This window comes from Monodelphis domestica, chromosome 7, assembly GCF_027887165.1.
Source record: "Monodelphis domestica isolate mMonDom1 chromosome 7, mMonDom1.pri, whole genome shotgun sequence".
In the NCBI taxonomy this organism is placed as follows: Eukaryota; Metazoa; Chordata; class Mammalia; order Didelphimorphia; family Didelphidae; genus Monodelphis; species Monodelphis domestica.
In genome coordinates, this window is record NC_077233.1 from 128570256 (window position 1) to 128587337 (window position 17082).

The window sequence follows — 17082 nt, forward strand, 5'->3', positions numbered from 1 at the left end:
AGGTAATTTAAAGTTAGATATCACAGGTTAGAAGAACGGATTCTCACTGGAAAGTGTTCATTGATGCTTGTGTTCATACATTCCCTAGGTGAATTAAAAGGCGATATATTGTAGTGGAAAGACTATACTAAGTTGAAATCCTGACTTTGATCCCAAGGCAAATTGCTTCATCGCTCTAAACTTTCTTATCCTCATCTGTATAATGGACACAATAATATTTGCTCAGTCTCCCTCACATTGTTCTTATGGGGGAAAGCACTTTGTAAAATTTAACATGCAATATAAAGGTGAGTTCTTGTCAGGTAGTGTTGAAATAGAAGAGTTAGCTATATGGGTGGGGAAGGGAAGGATGTATAGGTATGCAGCTATCTGGGAAAGGGAAATAGCTTTAAGAGATTGATTAATCATAATAAGAGTTAACATTTACATATTCCCCTCTCTGTGCCAGGCACTATGCTAAGAGCTTGACAAATGTCTCCCTTGATCCCTACAACCATTCTGGAAGGTAGGTGCTATTATTATCCCCATCTTACAGATGAGTAAAGTGAGCAAACAGAAGTAAAGTCATTTGCTTAGGGTCATACTGCTAGTAAGTGTCTGATGGCCAGATCTGAACTCAGTTTTTCCTGCTTCTAGGCTCAGAACTCTATCCACTGTACCAGAAATCTGGGCTAGGAGAGGCTAGAGAAAGAGATTATTTCTAGGGTCCCTTCCAGTTCTTGATCTGAGGATGAAGTACTCTAAAGAAGCCAAGAGCATCCATGTAATTTATGAGTCCTCACAAAAACAGGAAAAAACCCCAAAGGAGCCCACTAAACTCATCTCTCTTAAAACAACAAACAAGCCCCCCAACCCTATTACCAATGCCTCAGATTCCTATAAGCACATCACCCACACACTATCAAAAATTTATTCATAAAGCAGGGTGAGAAGTCCACAAAATGAATTAAATTAAAAATCTTTCCCAAACTAATCCATCAGATAGCTGAAACGATGTTCTGAATAGCTGAGTCAACAAATTAATATCCAGCCACTCTCCAAGAGGCTTTGAAAACTTAAAACAAAAAGATTCATAGAGAAATAGTAAGAAATAAAGTTAGGGCAAATGCCCTTACCAGTCTGGCTAGGTACGTAACTTTATTCCGACACATATTCATATGCATTTTGTCCTCATGAGAGTCTATAAACTCTGAGGACAAAGGCTAGATCTTCCTGGAATTGTTTTGTCCTCCCCATTTCTAGCATAGTAGGTGCTTGATAAGCACTTGTTGAATTAATGAAAGAAGAATAGTGATAAATAACACTATTGCAATTTAAGAAGAACTTTATATTCATCTTTCCTTTTACTTGTCACAACCAGCCTGTGAGATAAGGAATGCAAGTATGACTTTACCCATTGTATAGATGAGATAGATCACTGAGGCTCAGAGAAGTTACATGGTCCCAAAGCCAGTAAGAAGCTGAGCTGGGAGTAGCAACTCTGATGTGTGATGCAAACAGCCCTGTATTCAAAATCATCAGCCCTGATATTTATTGCTTGAGTAATTCTGTGCAAAAGCCTTAACTTTTGGCATCATCAGATCTCAGGGTTAGAAGGGACCTTAGAGGTGATCTAGTCAAGGCTGAACCCAAATAAGAATCCCCTTCAACATCCCTAGATCTATTGAAGCAGAGGTTATCCAACCAGTTTTGAGACCAACCTGGGCAGGGCAGGAGGAGGGTATAGGGATCTGGCTCCAAGATGACCACCCAAACTGCAAAGGGTCAATATGGCAATCTACATTTTGGGGATTCAAGAGACTCCAATGGGAAAAAAAGCTGCATTTTTACCGATCTCCTCTGTCCCAAGTAGCGACAAGGATGTCAGTCAGGAATCATCAGTGATAGGATCTAGTGGAAGACTCCAGGCTCAAGGATTCCCCATGAAAAACGTATAGCCAGGATAGGGCACCTTCCCAAGCTGCTTGTTAGGATCTACCTTTCCCATGTCCTGGGGTGTCCATCCTAGATGCAGGTAACCTAAAGGATCTCTTACATTTGACTTAGATCCTTGAGGGATCATGGCTATAGTGCTATACCTAGGAGAATGAGAGGGAAACAACAGGATGAAAGGGATTTTATGTAAAAAAAAGAGAAAAGAGGAAGGAAGGAAGGAAGGAGGGAAAATGTCTGTGGCCTAAAATATCCCAAATGAATGGAGGGAAATTTGTTTCTTTCCCTCTTCCTTTTGGGATATACATGGAGGAAATGTCAGTAAAAGGAAAGGGTTAGAATAGATGAAGGATCCTTTACTCCCTAGATTGGAGATCCATGAGCTTTAAAAAAAATCTTGATAACTATGTTATAATATTATACACATAGCAAACCCATTATCAATGAACAAACATTTATTAAGAACTTACTGTGTGCTAGGCACTGTATTAAGCACTTGGGATATGCTATTGTTCAGTCACTTCAGTTTCATCTGACTCTTTTGTGACTCCATTTGGGCTTATCTTGGTAAAAATCCTGGTGTAGCTTGCCATTTCCTTTCCTAGCTTATTTTATGATGAAAAAAAGTGGAAGGAAATAGTATTAAGTGACTTTCCCAGGGTCATGGAGCCAGTGTCTGAAGCCAAATTTGAACTCAGGAGGATGAGTCTTCCTTACTCCTGGTCCAGCACTCTATCCACTCTACCACCTAGCTACCAACAGGGATATAAAAAGAGGTAATAGACAGTCCCTTCCCTCAAGGAGCTTACAGCCTAATGGGGGAAGACTACAAAAAATTATACACCAAGCAAGCTATATATAGGATAAATAGGAAAATAATTGAGAAGTAAGGCATTGGAATTAAGAGAGGTTGTGGAAGGTGGGATTTCAGTGGAGACTTATATAAGTTGTTTCCTACATTTATTACATTTATTTTATATATTTTTACACATTTAATAACATTCTAAGAAAGGGTCTATAGGCTTCACTAGAAAACCAAGGGAGTCTTTGGCACAAACATACTTAAGAAACCCTGAACTAGATGATCTCTAAGGACCCTTCCAGTTCTAAATTGGGTATATGAAAATTCCCAACAGCTTTAAGAAGAGAATTGACATTTCACCCTTAAGGTTCTTTCCTGTTTGAAACAAGAACAAAATAAGGTAATGTAGCAAAAAATATAATGTATCTGGAGTCAGTAGACCTGAGTTCAAATTCTGATTCTCTTCTTAATGCCTATGTGACCCTGGGCAAGTAATTTTACCTCTCCAGACCTCAGTTTTCTGCAAAGTCTCATCTGACTGATGAGACATTGGGCCAGATGACTTCTAAGGCCACTTCCAACCTTTAATGTATCTATGTCTTCTCTAAACTCTGTCTTTTATTAGAACACGTTTTGCTTAATAAATTTACGTGCTTCTGTTGATAGAGTTGTGAACTGCTCCAACTATTCTGAAGAACAATTTGGAATTATGCCCCAAACACTATAAAACTGTGAAACTCTTTGACCTAGCAGTACCACTATTAGATCTGTATCCTAATGAGAATAAAGAAAAAGGAAAAGGTCTTATTTGTACAATATTTATAGCAGTTCTTTTTGTGGTGGCAAAGAATTAGAAATTGAGGAGATACCCATCAGTTGAGGAATGATATATGGCTATGATGGAAGATTATTATGCTATAAGGAATGAAAGACAGGATGGTCTCATAGAAACCTAGGAAAACCTATATAAACTGATGAAGAGTAAAGTGAGCAGAACCAGGAGATCCATTATAAACAGTTATAGCAACATTACAAAGATGATCAACTGTGAAAGACTTAGTTTTCTGATCAGGACAATGATACAAGACAATGCCAAAAGCTCCATGATGAAAAATACTATCCACCTTCAGAGAAAGAACTGATGAACTCTGAACACAGATTGAAGCACACTTTTTAAAATTTATTTTTTGGGCTTTTTTTTTGCAACATGGCTAATATCAAAAGGTTTTATATGACTTGACATGTATAATTGATTTCATTTTAGTCTGGGGAAGGAGGGAGAGAATTTCAAATTTGGAACTCAAAATTTAAAAATAAATAAATGTTAAAAATAAATAAACAAAAAATTTAAAATAAATTTAGGTGCTTAATAAATATATAATTTAATCAACTAGTTTCTTGGCAGGGCTAATGTAGGAATTTTGTACTGCAATATAAATAGTTACAATATATGTAAAACTCTTAAGAATCTGAGATGGGAGGCTAGGTGGAGATTGCTGTTAGAACTCTTGTGTTCTCAGGCCAATATTGCCTGTGATTTAAATCCTGAGACAATGTGAACTGTCACAACTCTCTCAGTGACATCATATGCCACATCCACTTGGCAGTAGAGGAGGAACAACTGGATTTGAATATTGACTAATACTTAATTACTGGGACTCTGAAACAAATAACACAAAACTCTCCAAACCCCAACTTTCTCATCTGTAAAACGGAGCTCATAATACTATTGTCACAGTCTAGCATATTAGCTAGCATCTGGAATCTGGAGTCAGGAAAGGGCTGGATTCAGATTCCACCTCAGATATTTATGAACCCTGTGACCTTGAAGTCACTTATTTCTCTAAGGCCTGGTTTCCTCATCTGTAAAATGGGGCTCACCATATCACTTGACTATGAAAAGAGAATAATAACCCTTGCACTATCAACCTTATTGGATTGTTCCTGTGGAAAGCATTTGACTCTCTATATCAACATGAGCTATTATTACTGCCGCCTACTTCCCAGGGCTGTTCTAAGGATCTACTGAGAACATGTGTGCAAAGGTCATTAAAACTGTAAAGCTTTAGTTAAATTCAAGTTGCTGTTAGTAATGATAAGGAAGCAGTGTCCTGCTTCAAATATTCTCATGTGGGGAGCAACAGAAATGATAAAATAGTTGTGGAAATTAACTGCATGAGACAAATGAAGTGAGCCCTCTTTCATTTGTCCCTGCCACCTTTTCAAGCCTGCCTCCCATTACTAGGTCCAAAAGTGGACAGGGATCAGACAGGCCATTCAAATCCTGGACCTTATGGTGGTAGGGAGACTGTGATCTGTACCTGTATTAATATACAGAATGCCAGGATTTGGTGGTGACCTTTTCCACTCTAGAGAGGTTTGTCAGAGGAGAGAAAACATAGAGGAAAAAATTAGGTTAAGAAGAAAAAAAAATAAGCTCAAGTTCATCTTTCATAGAATAGTGGCTAGAGTTCAAATCCTGGAATCAAGACCTGGCTTCCCATACCTCTGTCAATTAGACCACGGTCAAGTCACTTACCCTCCTTAAGCCCTTGAGCTTCCTCACTGTAAAGTGGGGATGATAATGCCTATCATACTACCTCTCAGTGTTCCTGCAAGGCTCAAAAGAGGTAATGCACACAAAGCACTTTGCAAGCCTTTAAATACTTTGTAAACATTACTTATTATTGACTGTAAGTTCTATGAGTTTTAAACCTCTATACATAGCAACATACAATAGGTGCAAGTTATTAAGGTTCCAAAACTACAAGTTACATATACAGATTGTGTGATCTTCATAGGTAAACATTACAAACACAGGTTCTTAATTTATTAACATAATGTTAAATCAAAGTATTATTGATTTGGAGGAGGAGGGTTGAGATCTGTTTTTATTAACAGAAATTAAGCAGCTAAAGGAGATTAATTTGCATTTCTGATCAATTACTAGAGCCTCAGCTAGCCAACTTGCCTGAAGTATGTTATTTAAATTCAGCCCAGTGGGAAAAATAAACAGAAGAAATGTGGAGGGAAAGGAAGCTTGGCTTAGAAGGGGAGGAGTGTCCTCTGAGCAAATGACAATGAAGAATAATCCTCAGATGGCGATGAGGAAGAGGGATCTGGTTTTTCCTGCTACCTCTTTTCTATATAAGACCCCCCACAGGTCTCCTCCCTCCCTTTCTCTCTCTCTCTCTCACACAGAAATCCAACTGGCAGATTTTCAGACATGATGAAAATGAATGCACTTACTGCCATTGCTCTGGCAGCCACCCACTCTTTCCAATGTCAGCAACCCCCCCCACACACACACCACACCATACACACACACCTCATTAACAGTTACACACTACACACACCCCATAAACCAGTTACACACACCACACCCCCATAAACCAGTTACACACACACACCATATATACACCTCAATGAACCAGTTACACACATACACCATATATACCCCCCCCCCCAATCAGTTACACGCAGGCACACACACCCATAAACCAGTTCCCCATCAGGAGCCTGTGATATTCAGCACCTAAATAAGCCTCTTAGTCGAAAAGTCTATTCAGTCACCTTCAAGCCCCTTCCAGGACAGGGTGATTCAGAATTTTTCTTTTAAAGGATGCAGAAAGATTATTTTAAAAGCATAATTATTTTTGCTGTCAGACGGAAGGACTAGACTGCATTTCCTTTCCCCTTTCCCTTCCTTTCCTCTCTGTACTACCCTCTCCTCCCCCCCACCCCCACCCCCCAGCCTACTGCCAGTTCTTGGTAAGAAAACCGGCAGCGAACATCAAATAGAGAGCCACAGAAAAAGCTCTTTCCTTCTGCATGAAAAGATAAATGTGGCCAGGAGGTGGCTCTAAGAAGCATCTCCCTGTCTGAAAAACGAGGGGGTTATCGTAGATGATCGCTGAAGGTTTCTTCTAGCGCTAAGACCTAGGATCCTATTCAGGGGCTAAAGATTCTCTCCCCCTCTCCACCCACCCCTTTTCCCAATAGGGGCACATGCTTCAAGGCTGTCCGTGGGCAGGCACAGCTGTGCCACCTACAAGTACACAGTCTAAAACACGCTACACATGCTTCACACAACCTCAAGCCCTGGGGTTCACCCTCTATGTGCGAGTGTGCAATCACATTGGCAAGAGACGAGCCCCTCACGTCCAACCCCCTAGCGGCTCCCTCCTCTGCCCTGTCTCCATTCCCATCCTCATCTCCATCCCTATCCCAGTCTCCACCTCCATCGAAATCCTCGCCTCTCTCACCTAGTACCACAGCAAGTACGGTGGACAGCAGAAGCCAATTGTTCTTGAGGAATCGCTTGTAGTCCCATCCTCTCCTCGCTGGCTTTCCCATGGTGGGCGCTGAAGCTGCCGGCGCCAGCAGCCTCTGATCCTTTGCAAGGAAGCTCTTGATGTTGGCGGTGGGGGGGTCCCAAGGGGTCGGAAGCCTCCGGCCGCCTGGGACAGAGCAGGGGCGAAGAGCCGGAGCAGCGGAGGGTGAGCGCACTGGGTGTGCTGGAGGCGCAAGGCCGTCTATTGCTCTGAAGCTGCCACTGCTCCTGTGCCTGCCTCTCCGAGGCCGGAAGCCCGCAGCAGTGCGCGCTGTTTCTGCCACCCTAGTGCCAGCCTTGGGAGTGGGAAAGCGAATGGGGGGGGGGGGGAGGGAAGGGGGCGGCGGGAGCCGTGCGGGGTTGGGCGGGCTCGGCTCCTCCTGCTGCCGCTGTACTAGGCTGCGTCCCGGCCAACCAGGGCTGGGAGAGGGAGGAGCGGCAGACTGGCTTGGAGTGTGGTGAGTGAGTCTATCGAGGGCTTGCGGGAGTGCTCCGCACCGGCCGCACTACCGTACCCTGCCAAGCGGCGGCGGCAGAAGCTCCGACTTCTGTTCCTTAGGATCTTCTCAGCCTTCAGAGTTCTTTAGCCTCCTCCGTTCTTTTTGCTCTCGCAAAGAGGCAAGCACGCTTGTTATTTGATTGAAATAAAGAGAAACGGTTCAAATACAGGTTTTGCTACTTATTACCTGTATAACCTAGGGGCAAGCCCCTTTCTCTTCCTGGACCTCAGTTTCTTTAGGTGTCAAATGAGGGCGGGAATTAGACTAAGCTCTCTTCAAGCTCTTATGATTCCGGGTAACAACTCAATTCATTCACATTCCCCCATCGTGCCCTTTGCCAACACACACAGCCAATGTCCGAAAATATTTATCCTCTTTGGATTCCAACCTGAGTACACCACTAGTCCTTAGTGATATTCAATTTTCTATAATGTTCATCTGCAAAACTCAATTGCACTTAACTACCTAATAGTGCCCAAGGCAAAAATATAAAATTGCACTCCTCCCTTTCCTTATGAGGTGGAATGCTGGGGATAGTAGATGCATATATATATATATATTTTTTTTCTTCTTTAGTCTTTGCTTACCCAAAGCATAGCCTCACTGTTATTGTAGCTCTCTTCATTAATCATGATCATTTACAGAAGTACTTTAAGATTTATACAGAGATTGTCTTAGGACAGTTCTTTAAAGTAGTAGGAATATCGCCAGTCTCCTTTTATTGTCTTGATGAGGAACTAAAGCTTACAGAGATAAAGTGATTTGCCCAAGGTTATACAGAAAGTGTCAAAATGCAATCCAAGTTACAGAGACATCAGCAAGGTCAGATCCTCCCAGAGACTAATTGGGTTCCTGCATTGTAAACTCTGATTAATGTCTGATCCAGTCAGTGCAAGGTGTCTTGCTTTCCCTGGAGACGCTGTCTTAGTTGAGCTCCTGGAACTATGCCTTGAAAATAGATGCATTTAAATGGACATAAGATAATTTCATTAATTTAAGTTAGTGGTCTTCACCTTTTAATCATCTTCAAATTCCTGGCTTCTGAATAGATCTGTCTCCTTTTTTATATCTATGTAAATTTCTCATTTTTAATTTCATGACAACCAGTCTACACTTTCACCATGTTTCTATTTTCACTGACCCTGAAAGTCTCTCCCTGATTACCCTTCCTAAAATTGGTCAATCCTGGCAGTTTTCACCAACTTATGAATTTGACTATCCATCAGTCACTATTTCCATGAAAACTCTATTGATTGAAAAAGAAGTTTCCCACATGGCTTGCTTTTACCTGAGCTTTTTCACAGCCCCAAATTCTGGCTTGCAGGCTTGTCCCTCTTAAAAATGTAAGTACCTTCTTATTCCTAGAGCCTCATTAAGAACTTGCATCTTTGTATGAAAATGAGTCTTATTCTTTATGAAGACCAATTTTTTTCTGGAAAAAAATGTTGAAAAAAAGATCATTCGGGGCCTAGAGCCTTGTAAAAATATTTTGTTAATTGTATTATGTTTTAATATAATTAATCTCATGTATTTTATGCATTTAAATCATTATTCTAAGAAGGGGTCATTAAGTTTCAACTGACTGCTAGAGGGGGCCAGGAACCCCCCAAAAAGTTAAGAACCACTTGGAGAGAAGAGGATGGAATGCCACTAATGGTAGGGGGAAAAGGTGAAGAAAATGGAATGTAACTTCCAGTACTCCATGCAGTGATAGGGTTCAAAACAAAATCCTTTGTGAAATCTGAAGGGGAAAGTTGTAACTGCCCTAGAGGGCATAGTCAAGTACTCTTAGATAGTTAGAGATCCTGAAATTTATCTGTAGGCTTGCCCTTGATGCTGACTTGGTATGTGATTTTAGGCATGGTACCTTACTTTAGGCAGTAGGCACTGAGGGAGATGTCAATGGAAAAGGGTGGTGCCAATGTGAAGAATAGCGATTGCTTTCTCTTACCATTAGATATCACCTAGGGTGCCCCAAATTCCATAGGATTGACTTTGGTTGCTTTCTTTAATCTTTTATGTGTCTTTGAGCAAGTTTCTAAATTCTAGTTTTTCACAGTACAAAATATTCTCCTGATGCCAGATTCAGAGCCTCATCCATCTGCCACTCCAAAGACAAAACTCATTTTGACTTTGTAATATAAAGTTTAAAAAGAAAGGTGACTTGAATTCAATGGCTTCCTGGAGCTGCATATTAGCTCAGATGCAAGAGACATTTGGAAATGGAAAACAGTGAGAAGTTAGCTCCTGAGCATCCTGAACAATTGGTTATGTTCACTAGCAAGAAAGCACATGCAGTTGATAAGCTTTGTCCTCATGCTGCCCTTAAAGGAAAGGGTAGTCATTAGTCTGGTACTAAACTACAGCAGGCAGATATTGGCTCCCTCAGTACATTTTAACTGCAAAGCATTTTGTGATCCTTAGCAGGAAGGCTTTTATGGATATGTAGAAGTTTTTGGTTAATTTAAAAAATTTTGTTTTTCAAATGCAATCTCTATTTCCACCTTCAGGTAAAATATAATGAATACTTTAATTTGAGAAGCATAGTGGCATAATAAATAGGCTTCTCAAAATACCACAGGGCAATAAAATTTTAAGTCTGAGTAAGGAAGGAAGAAAGGAGCAAAGGAAGGAATGGAGGAAGGAAGAAAGGAAAAGAAAAAAGAAGAAAAGAAGGAAAGGAAAGAAGGAAGGAAAGGAAAGAACAGAAGAGAAGAAGGAAAGCAGGAAAGATATAAGGAAATAAGAAAAGACAGATCTTTACTTGTTGATGAAATCAATTTCTTGTTTTAATAAATTTTGCAATGAGGCTCATGTTGCTAAGAGAAACCAACAGCTTAAAAAGATATGCATTTATGCAAAATATGATGCCAATAGTGGAAAATATTACATTGGCTAACAGAATCCTAGCATATATAGAGAGAACCAAAAGGGACATTAGAGATCAATCATCTCTTCCCTCGTTTTATAGATAAAGATGTAAAATTGATGTTTGTTTGTTGTGCCTCACTCTTACACCTACCAGTTCCTAGAAGAGATAGAGAGCATAGAAGTATTGCTTCCTGGTAGAAATTTTCTTGTATACCTGATTTTGTGGCTCCTTACTAATCCTTCCTTTTCCCACTATCATTTCCTAACTCCCTTCCCCTCCTCCCCATATGCCATGAAATCTCTTTTCTGAGTTCCTATTCTCCCTGATGTGCTCCCAGGAGCTCTGATTCCCCTTCTCTTGAGGCAGGTGGCTCTTCTTGGAGACCTGACACTCACAGGTAGTGGTCTTCCTAAGCACCAAATCCCTGCAGATTAATCATCATATTGTAAGATTCTCCATCTTTGTACAAGGCAGTAGAATTGCTTGTTGGCTCTGGAAGGGGGGAGGGAAGAGAGTTGGGAAAGAAAATGAATCATGTAAACATGGAAAAATATTTAAATTTTTTTTTCTTCTCTGCATTTTTATGTCCCATCAATTCTGAAGTTTAGTCAACAACAACAAAATTTACTTGTAGTTGCAGTATTATCTTTCTCTATACCATCACTTCTATTTAAGCCTTATCTTTTGTATCCTTACATATTGTTAAAAAAAAAGTCTTAGTGGTCCCTCTATTGTTATTTTGTTGTTATTGCTATTGTTTTTAATCTCATAAGTGACTTTGTTTTTCTAGTTTTATTTTATTGGGATAATTTATTTTTCCTTCATTGGCTATTGCATTTATTTATCTCTCTTTCATTTCTGTGTCTAAAGGGTTTACAAAGCAAATAATCTGCTCCTGTGGTAGTAATGCTTTAAATACCATCTTTTATTGAATATCCATCTTTTCTTAAAAGTTATGATTAGACTCAGGTTTACAGAGTATATCACTTTGGGATGAATCTGTAGCTTTTGCTTCCCCTTCAGAGCATATTATTCTATTCCTTCCTGTGTTTTCTGATGGATACAGAATAGTCTTACATTTCTATATAATTGAAGACCTTTCTCCTAGTCATTTGCAAATTTTATTCTTTTTCATTGGAATTGTACAATTTAATCACTATGTGTATTGAAGTTTGCAGTATAGGGATTTGTTTCTTTTGATGTAGTAGAGGGTGCTAAGTGAGTGTATTAGAGATTAGGGATTATTTTTTTCTGTTGCTAGTTCAATGGATTGTTATCTCATCAGGGTACTTGGAGACAGCTGTAAATTACTTACCCACTGCACGTAATTCTCATTTGGGGGAGGTTTTAAAAGTTGTGAGGGTCAGAGGAAATGAGTTTTCCTCTATATTGTTGATCATGTGACCTGGGAATCCTAAGGAACTATAACCAATGTAAATCAATAACCACAATGAAAAGAACAATAACAAATATAGAAACAACTTTCATCTACAAACACTTGATCTCTTTGCCAGATGAAGATATAAGGCAGCAAAGGCAGCATAAATTGAGAATATAAACTCATCTATAAAATCTTACTGAGTATTGTGGAAGATAATGAAGAGCATCACATAAATCAGTGAGAAGCAGTGGAGAGGAAAACAAGATTTCAGGAAGCCTAGTTAGAGAAACAATTAAATAAAGTCATCCCAAGGGCATTTAAGGATGAAAATGGAAGAAAGACAACGAATAGGTAAAAATTGAAAAAGATTTCTATAATAAATTGTTTTCTTTTTCAGTGATAGCAATGCTACCACATCTGGACTCTATTATGGAAGTTTACATGTATGTAATAAGAAAGTGGAAATAGCACCAATACAACAATGGAGAAAGTATAGATATTGTTAACCAAAAAGAATAATGATAGCCTTTATTGATTATGTAAAAACCTTTAATTCTATTCTAGATTGATAGCTTATAAATGTACTCTCACTATAAAATATACTATATTGCATATATGTAAATATATGCTATATATATAATATATATACAAGAATATTGAAATCACTAGAATATTTGCTGTCCACATGGAAAACTTCTTTTTTAAAACATACTACCAACTCAAAGTCAAGAACAATTAAATAAAATGTGGCATTTTCCAGGCATACAGTTTTAGCTTATTATAGTTCTGAGCTTCATTACCTTCCACTATACTCAGTAGGATTTTATAGATGAGTTTATATTCTCAACTTATGCTGTCCTTTGCTGCCTTATATCTCCAACTGGCAAACAGATCAAGTGTTTGTAGATGAAAGTTGTTTCTATGATATTTTTTTGTTCTCCTCATTGTGGTCATTGATTTACATTGGTTATATTTCCTTAGGATTCCTAGGTCACATGATCAACAAATATGGAGGACAATTGATTTCTATCCAAGGGATCAAATCCATAATCATTTTTAAATTTTTTAAAAACTTTTAAAATTTGATCAATTTCTAACATTATTCCCTGGTTACAAAAATCATTTTCTATTCCTCCCTCCTCTCCCCCCTCCCCTCCCATAGCCAATGCACAGTTCCACTGGGTATTACATGTGTCCTTGACCAGAATCCATTTCCATATTGTTGGTATTTGCACTAGGATGTTCATTCAGAGTCTAAATCCCCAATTGTATCCCCCTAGACCCATGTAATCAAGCAATTGTTTTTTCTTTGGTGTTTTTACTCCCACAGTTTTTCCTCTGAATGTGGACAGTGTTTTTTCTCATAGATCCCTCCAGGTTGTTCAGGATCACTGCACCATCACTAATGGAGAAGTCCATTACATTCGACTGTACCACTGTGGATCAGTCTTCCTTTGAGCACAATAATATTCCATCACCAACATATACCACAATCTGTTCAGCCATTCCCCAATTGATGGGCATCCCCTCATTTTCCAATTTTTTGCCACCACAAAGAGCACAGCTATGAATATTCTTGTACATGTATTTTTCCTTATTATCTCTTTGGGGTACAAATCCAGCAGTGCTATGGATGGATCAGAGGTCAGGCAGTCTTTTAAAGTCCTTTGGACATAGTTCCAAATTGCCCTCCAGAATGGTTGGATCAGTTCACAACTCCACCAGCAATGAATTAATGTCCCTACTTTGCCACATCCCCTCCAGCATTCATTACTTTCCTCTGCTGTCATGTTAGCCAATCTGCTAGATGTGAGGTGATACCTCAGAGTTGTTTTGATTTGCATCTCTCTGATTATAAGAGATTTAGAGCACTTTTTCATGTGCTTATTAATAGTTTTGATTTCTTTGACTGAAAATTGCCTATTCATGTCCCTTGCCCATTTATCAATTGGAGAATGGCTTTGATTTTTTGTACAATTGATTTAGCTCTTTGTAAATTTGAGTAATTAGACCTTTGTCAGAGGTTTTTGTTATGAAGATTGTTTCCCAGTTTGTTATTTCCCTTCTGATTTTGGTTACATTGGTTTTGTTTGTACAAAACCTTTCTAATTTGATGTAGTCAAAATTATTTATTTTACATTTCGTGACTCTTTCTAAGTCTTGCTTGGTTTTAGAATTATTCCCTTTCCAAAGGTCTGACATGTATACTATTCGGTGTTCACATAATTTACTTATATTTTCCTTCTTTATGTTCAAGTCATTCACCCATTCTGAGTTTATCTTGGTGTAAGGTGTGAGGCTCACACTTGTGGCTCCTAGTAGCTGCTAGCATGTGGCAGCGGCCACACCCCGGGCAACAGCTTCGACAGGCCAGCTAAACCTTGTGAGAGTAGCCATCTGTTCGTCATCGACCCCTGGTGAACCAGGGTCTTGCTCACCCAGCATGTGAAGACTGCTTCGGTTGAACAGATGGAAGAAACCAATAAGAAGATTCAACAGCTGAGATGGCAATGCAGCAAAGCACTGTGGAGTGCTCAGGGCGTGTTGGAGCACAAAAGACAACATGGCCATCCAATGCAGCTGAGAAAGTCTCCAGGTGTAACGACTTTTCATACCACTGGACCCAGGCTTCCAATGTCGAGAGAGTGGGACTGTCTCTGTGCATCAACTTTTCCACTTAAATCTCCTTCACGCACACTCATCTATCATAGATGAAAACGCACAAAGACAATCGTCATCCTCGGTTACCTAGAGACTACTACTAAGGTATGAGGTGTGATCCAAGCCGAATCTCTCCCACACTGTCTTCCAATTTTCCCAGCGGTTTTTATCAAATAGTGGATTTTTGTCACAGAAGTGGGGATCTTTTGGCTTGTCATATACTGTCTTGCTAAGGTCACTTACCGCAAGTCTATTCCACTCATCCTCCTTTCTGTCTCTTAACCAGTATCAAATTGTTTTGATGACCACTGCTTTATAGTATAGTTTGAGATCTGGTACTGCAAAGCCACTTTCCTTTATATTTTTTTTTCATTATTTCCCTGGGTATCCTTGATCTTTTGTTCTTCCAAATGGACTTTTTTATGTTTTTTTCTAATTTAGTAAAAAATGTTTTTTGGAAGTTGGATGGGTATGGTACTAAATAAATAGATAAGTTTGGGTAGGATGGTCATTTTTATTATGTTAGCTTATCCTACCCATGATCAATTAATGTTTTTCCAATTGCTCATATCTAGTTTTAGTTGTATGGAAAGTGTTTTGTAGTTGTGTTCATATAGCTCCTGTGTTTGTCTCAGCAGATAGATTCCTAAGTATTTTATATTGTCTAGGGTGATCTTGAATGTAATTTCTCTTTCTAATTCCTGCTGCTGAGATGTGTTGGAGATAAATAGAAATGCTTATGACTTATGTGGGTTTATTTTGTATCCTACAACTTTTGCTAAAGTTGTTGATAATTTTTCACTAGTTTTTTAGTTGATTCTCTAGGATTCTTTAAGTAGACCATCATATCATCCGCAAAGAGTGATAGCTTGGTCTCTTCATTGCCAATTTTAATACCTCCAATTTCTTTTTCTTCTCTAATTGCTACTGCTAGTGTTTCTAGTACAATGTTAAATAATAAAGGTGATAATGATCATCCTTGGTTCACTCCTGATCTTATTGGGAATGCATCTAGTTTATCCCCATTCCAGATTATGTTGGCTGATAGTTTTAGATAGATACTGTTTATTATTTTTAGGAAAGACCCTTCTCTATTCCTATACTTTCTAGTGTTTTTAATAGGAATGAGTGTTGTATTTTGTCAAAGGCTTTTTCTGCGTCTATTGAAATAATCATGTGATTTTTGTTGGTTTGCTTGTTGATATGGTCAATTATGTGAATGGTTTTCCTAATATTGAACCATCCTTGCATTCCTGGTATAAATCCTACCTGATCGTAGTGGATAACCCTTGTGATGACTTGCTGGAGTCTTTTTTGCTAGTATTCTATTTAAGATTTTTGCATCTATATTCATTTGGGAGATTGGCCTATAGTTTTCTTTCTCTGTTTTTAACCTGCCTGGCTTTAGGATCAGTACCATGTTTGTGTTGTAAAAAGAATTTGGTAGAACCCCTTCTTGGCTTATTCTGTCAAATAGTTTGTATAGTATTGGGGTTAGCTGTTCTTTGAATGTTTGATAGAATTCATTTGTGAATCCATCTGGACGTGGGGATTTTTTCTTAGGAGTTCTTTGATGGCTTGTTCAATTTCTTTTTCTGATATGGGGTTGTTTAGGTAATTTATTTTTTCTTCTGTTAATCTAGGCATGTTATATTTTTGTAAATATTTATCCATATCACCTAGATTGGCATGTATATTGCCATATAATTGGGCAAAATATTTTTAATGATTGATTTAATTTCTTCTTCATTGGAAGTGAGTTCTCCCTTTTCATCTATGGTACTGTTAATTTGATTTTCTTCTTTCCTTTTTTTTATTAGATTGCCCAGTACTTTGTCTTTTTTGTTTGTTTTTTCAAGATACCAGCTTCTAGTCTTATTGATTAGTTCAATAGTTCTATCATTTTCTATTTTATTAATTTCTCCCTTAATTTTTAGGATCTCTAATTTGGTTTTTGTCTGGGGATTTTTAATTTGTTCACTTTCAAGTTTTTGGAGTTGTATATCCAAATCATTGACTCTAATTTGTTAATATATGAACTCAAGGATATAAATTTTTCCCTGAGTACTGCTTTGGCTGCATCCCATAGGGTTTGAAAGGATTTCTCATCATTGTCATTTTCTTCAGTGAAATTATTAATTGTTTCTTTGATTTGTTCTCTGATTTTGGAGAATCATATTGCTTAATTTCCAATTAATTTTTGATTTGGTTCTCCATGTACCCTTACTAATCATTATTTTTATTGCCTTATGATCTAAAAAGGTTGCATTTATTATTTCTGCTTTTCTGCATTTGTATGCCATGTTTTTATGACCTAGTATATGGTCAATCTTTGTGAATATACCATGTGCTGCTGAAAAGAAGGTGTATTCCTTTTTGTTCCTATTTATTGTTCTCCATATATCTATTAACTCTAATTTTTCTAATATTTCATTCACCTCTTTTACCTCTTTATTATTTATTCTTTGATTTGATTTATCTAAATTTGATAGTGGTAGATTTAGGTCTCCCACTAGTATGGTTTTACTATCTATTTCCTCCTTCAATTCTATTAGTTTTTCCATTAGAAATTTGGGTGCTATACCATTTGGTGCATACATG

At 38.3% G+C, this 17082-nt stretch overlaps 1 protein-coding gene across 2 annotated transcripts in view; it reads right to left on the reverse strand.

Moving 5' to 3' along the window:
* Positions 1-7543, reverse strand: part of SLC1A1 (solute carrier family 1 member 1) — a 103256-nt gene extending 95713 nt beyond the window's left edge. The window contains exon 1 of one of the 2 annotated variants that reach the window (XM_001364972.4): positions 7000-7543. In XM_001364972.4, the coding sequence (XP_001365009.1) occupies positions 7000-7090 (91 nt within the window). In that variant the 5' untranslated portion in view covers positions 7091-7543. The remainder of the gene's footprint in view (positions 1-6999) is intronic. The other variant, XM_056805457.1, reaches the window with a different exon arrangement.
* Positions 7544-17082: the final 9539 nt, after the last annotated feature.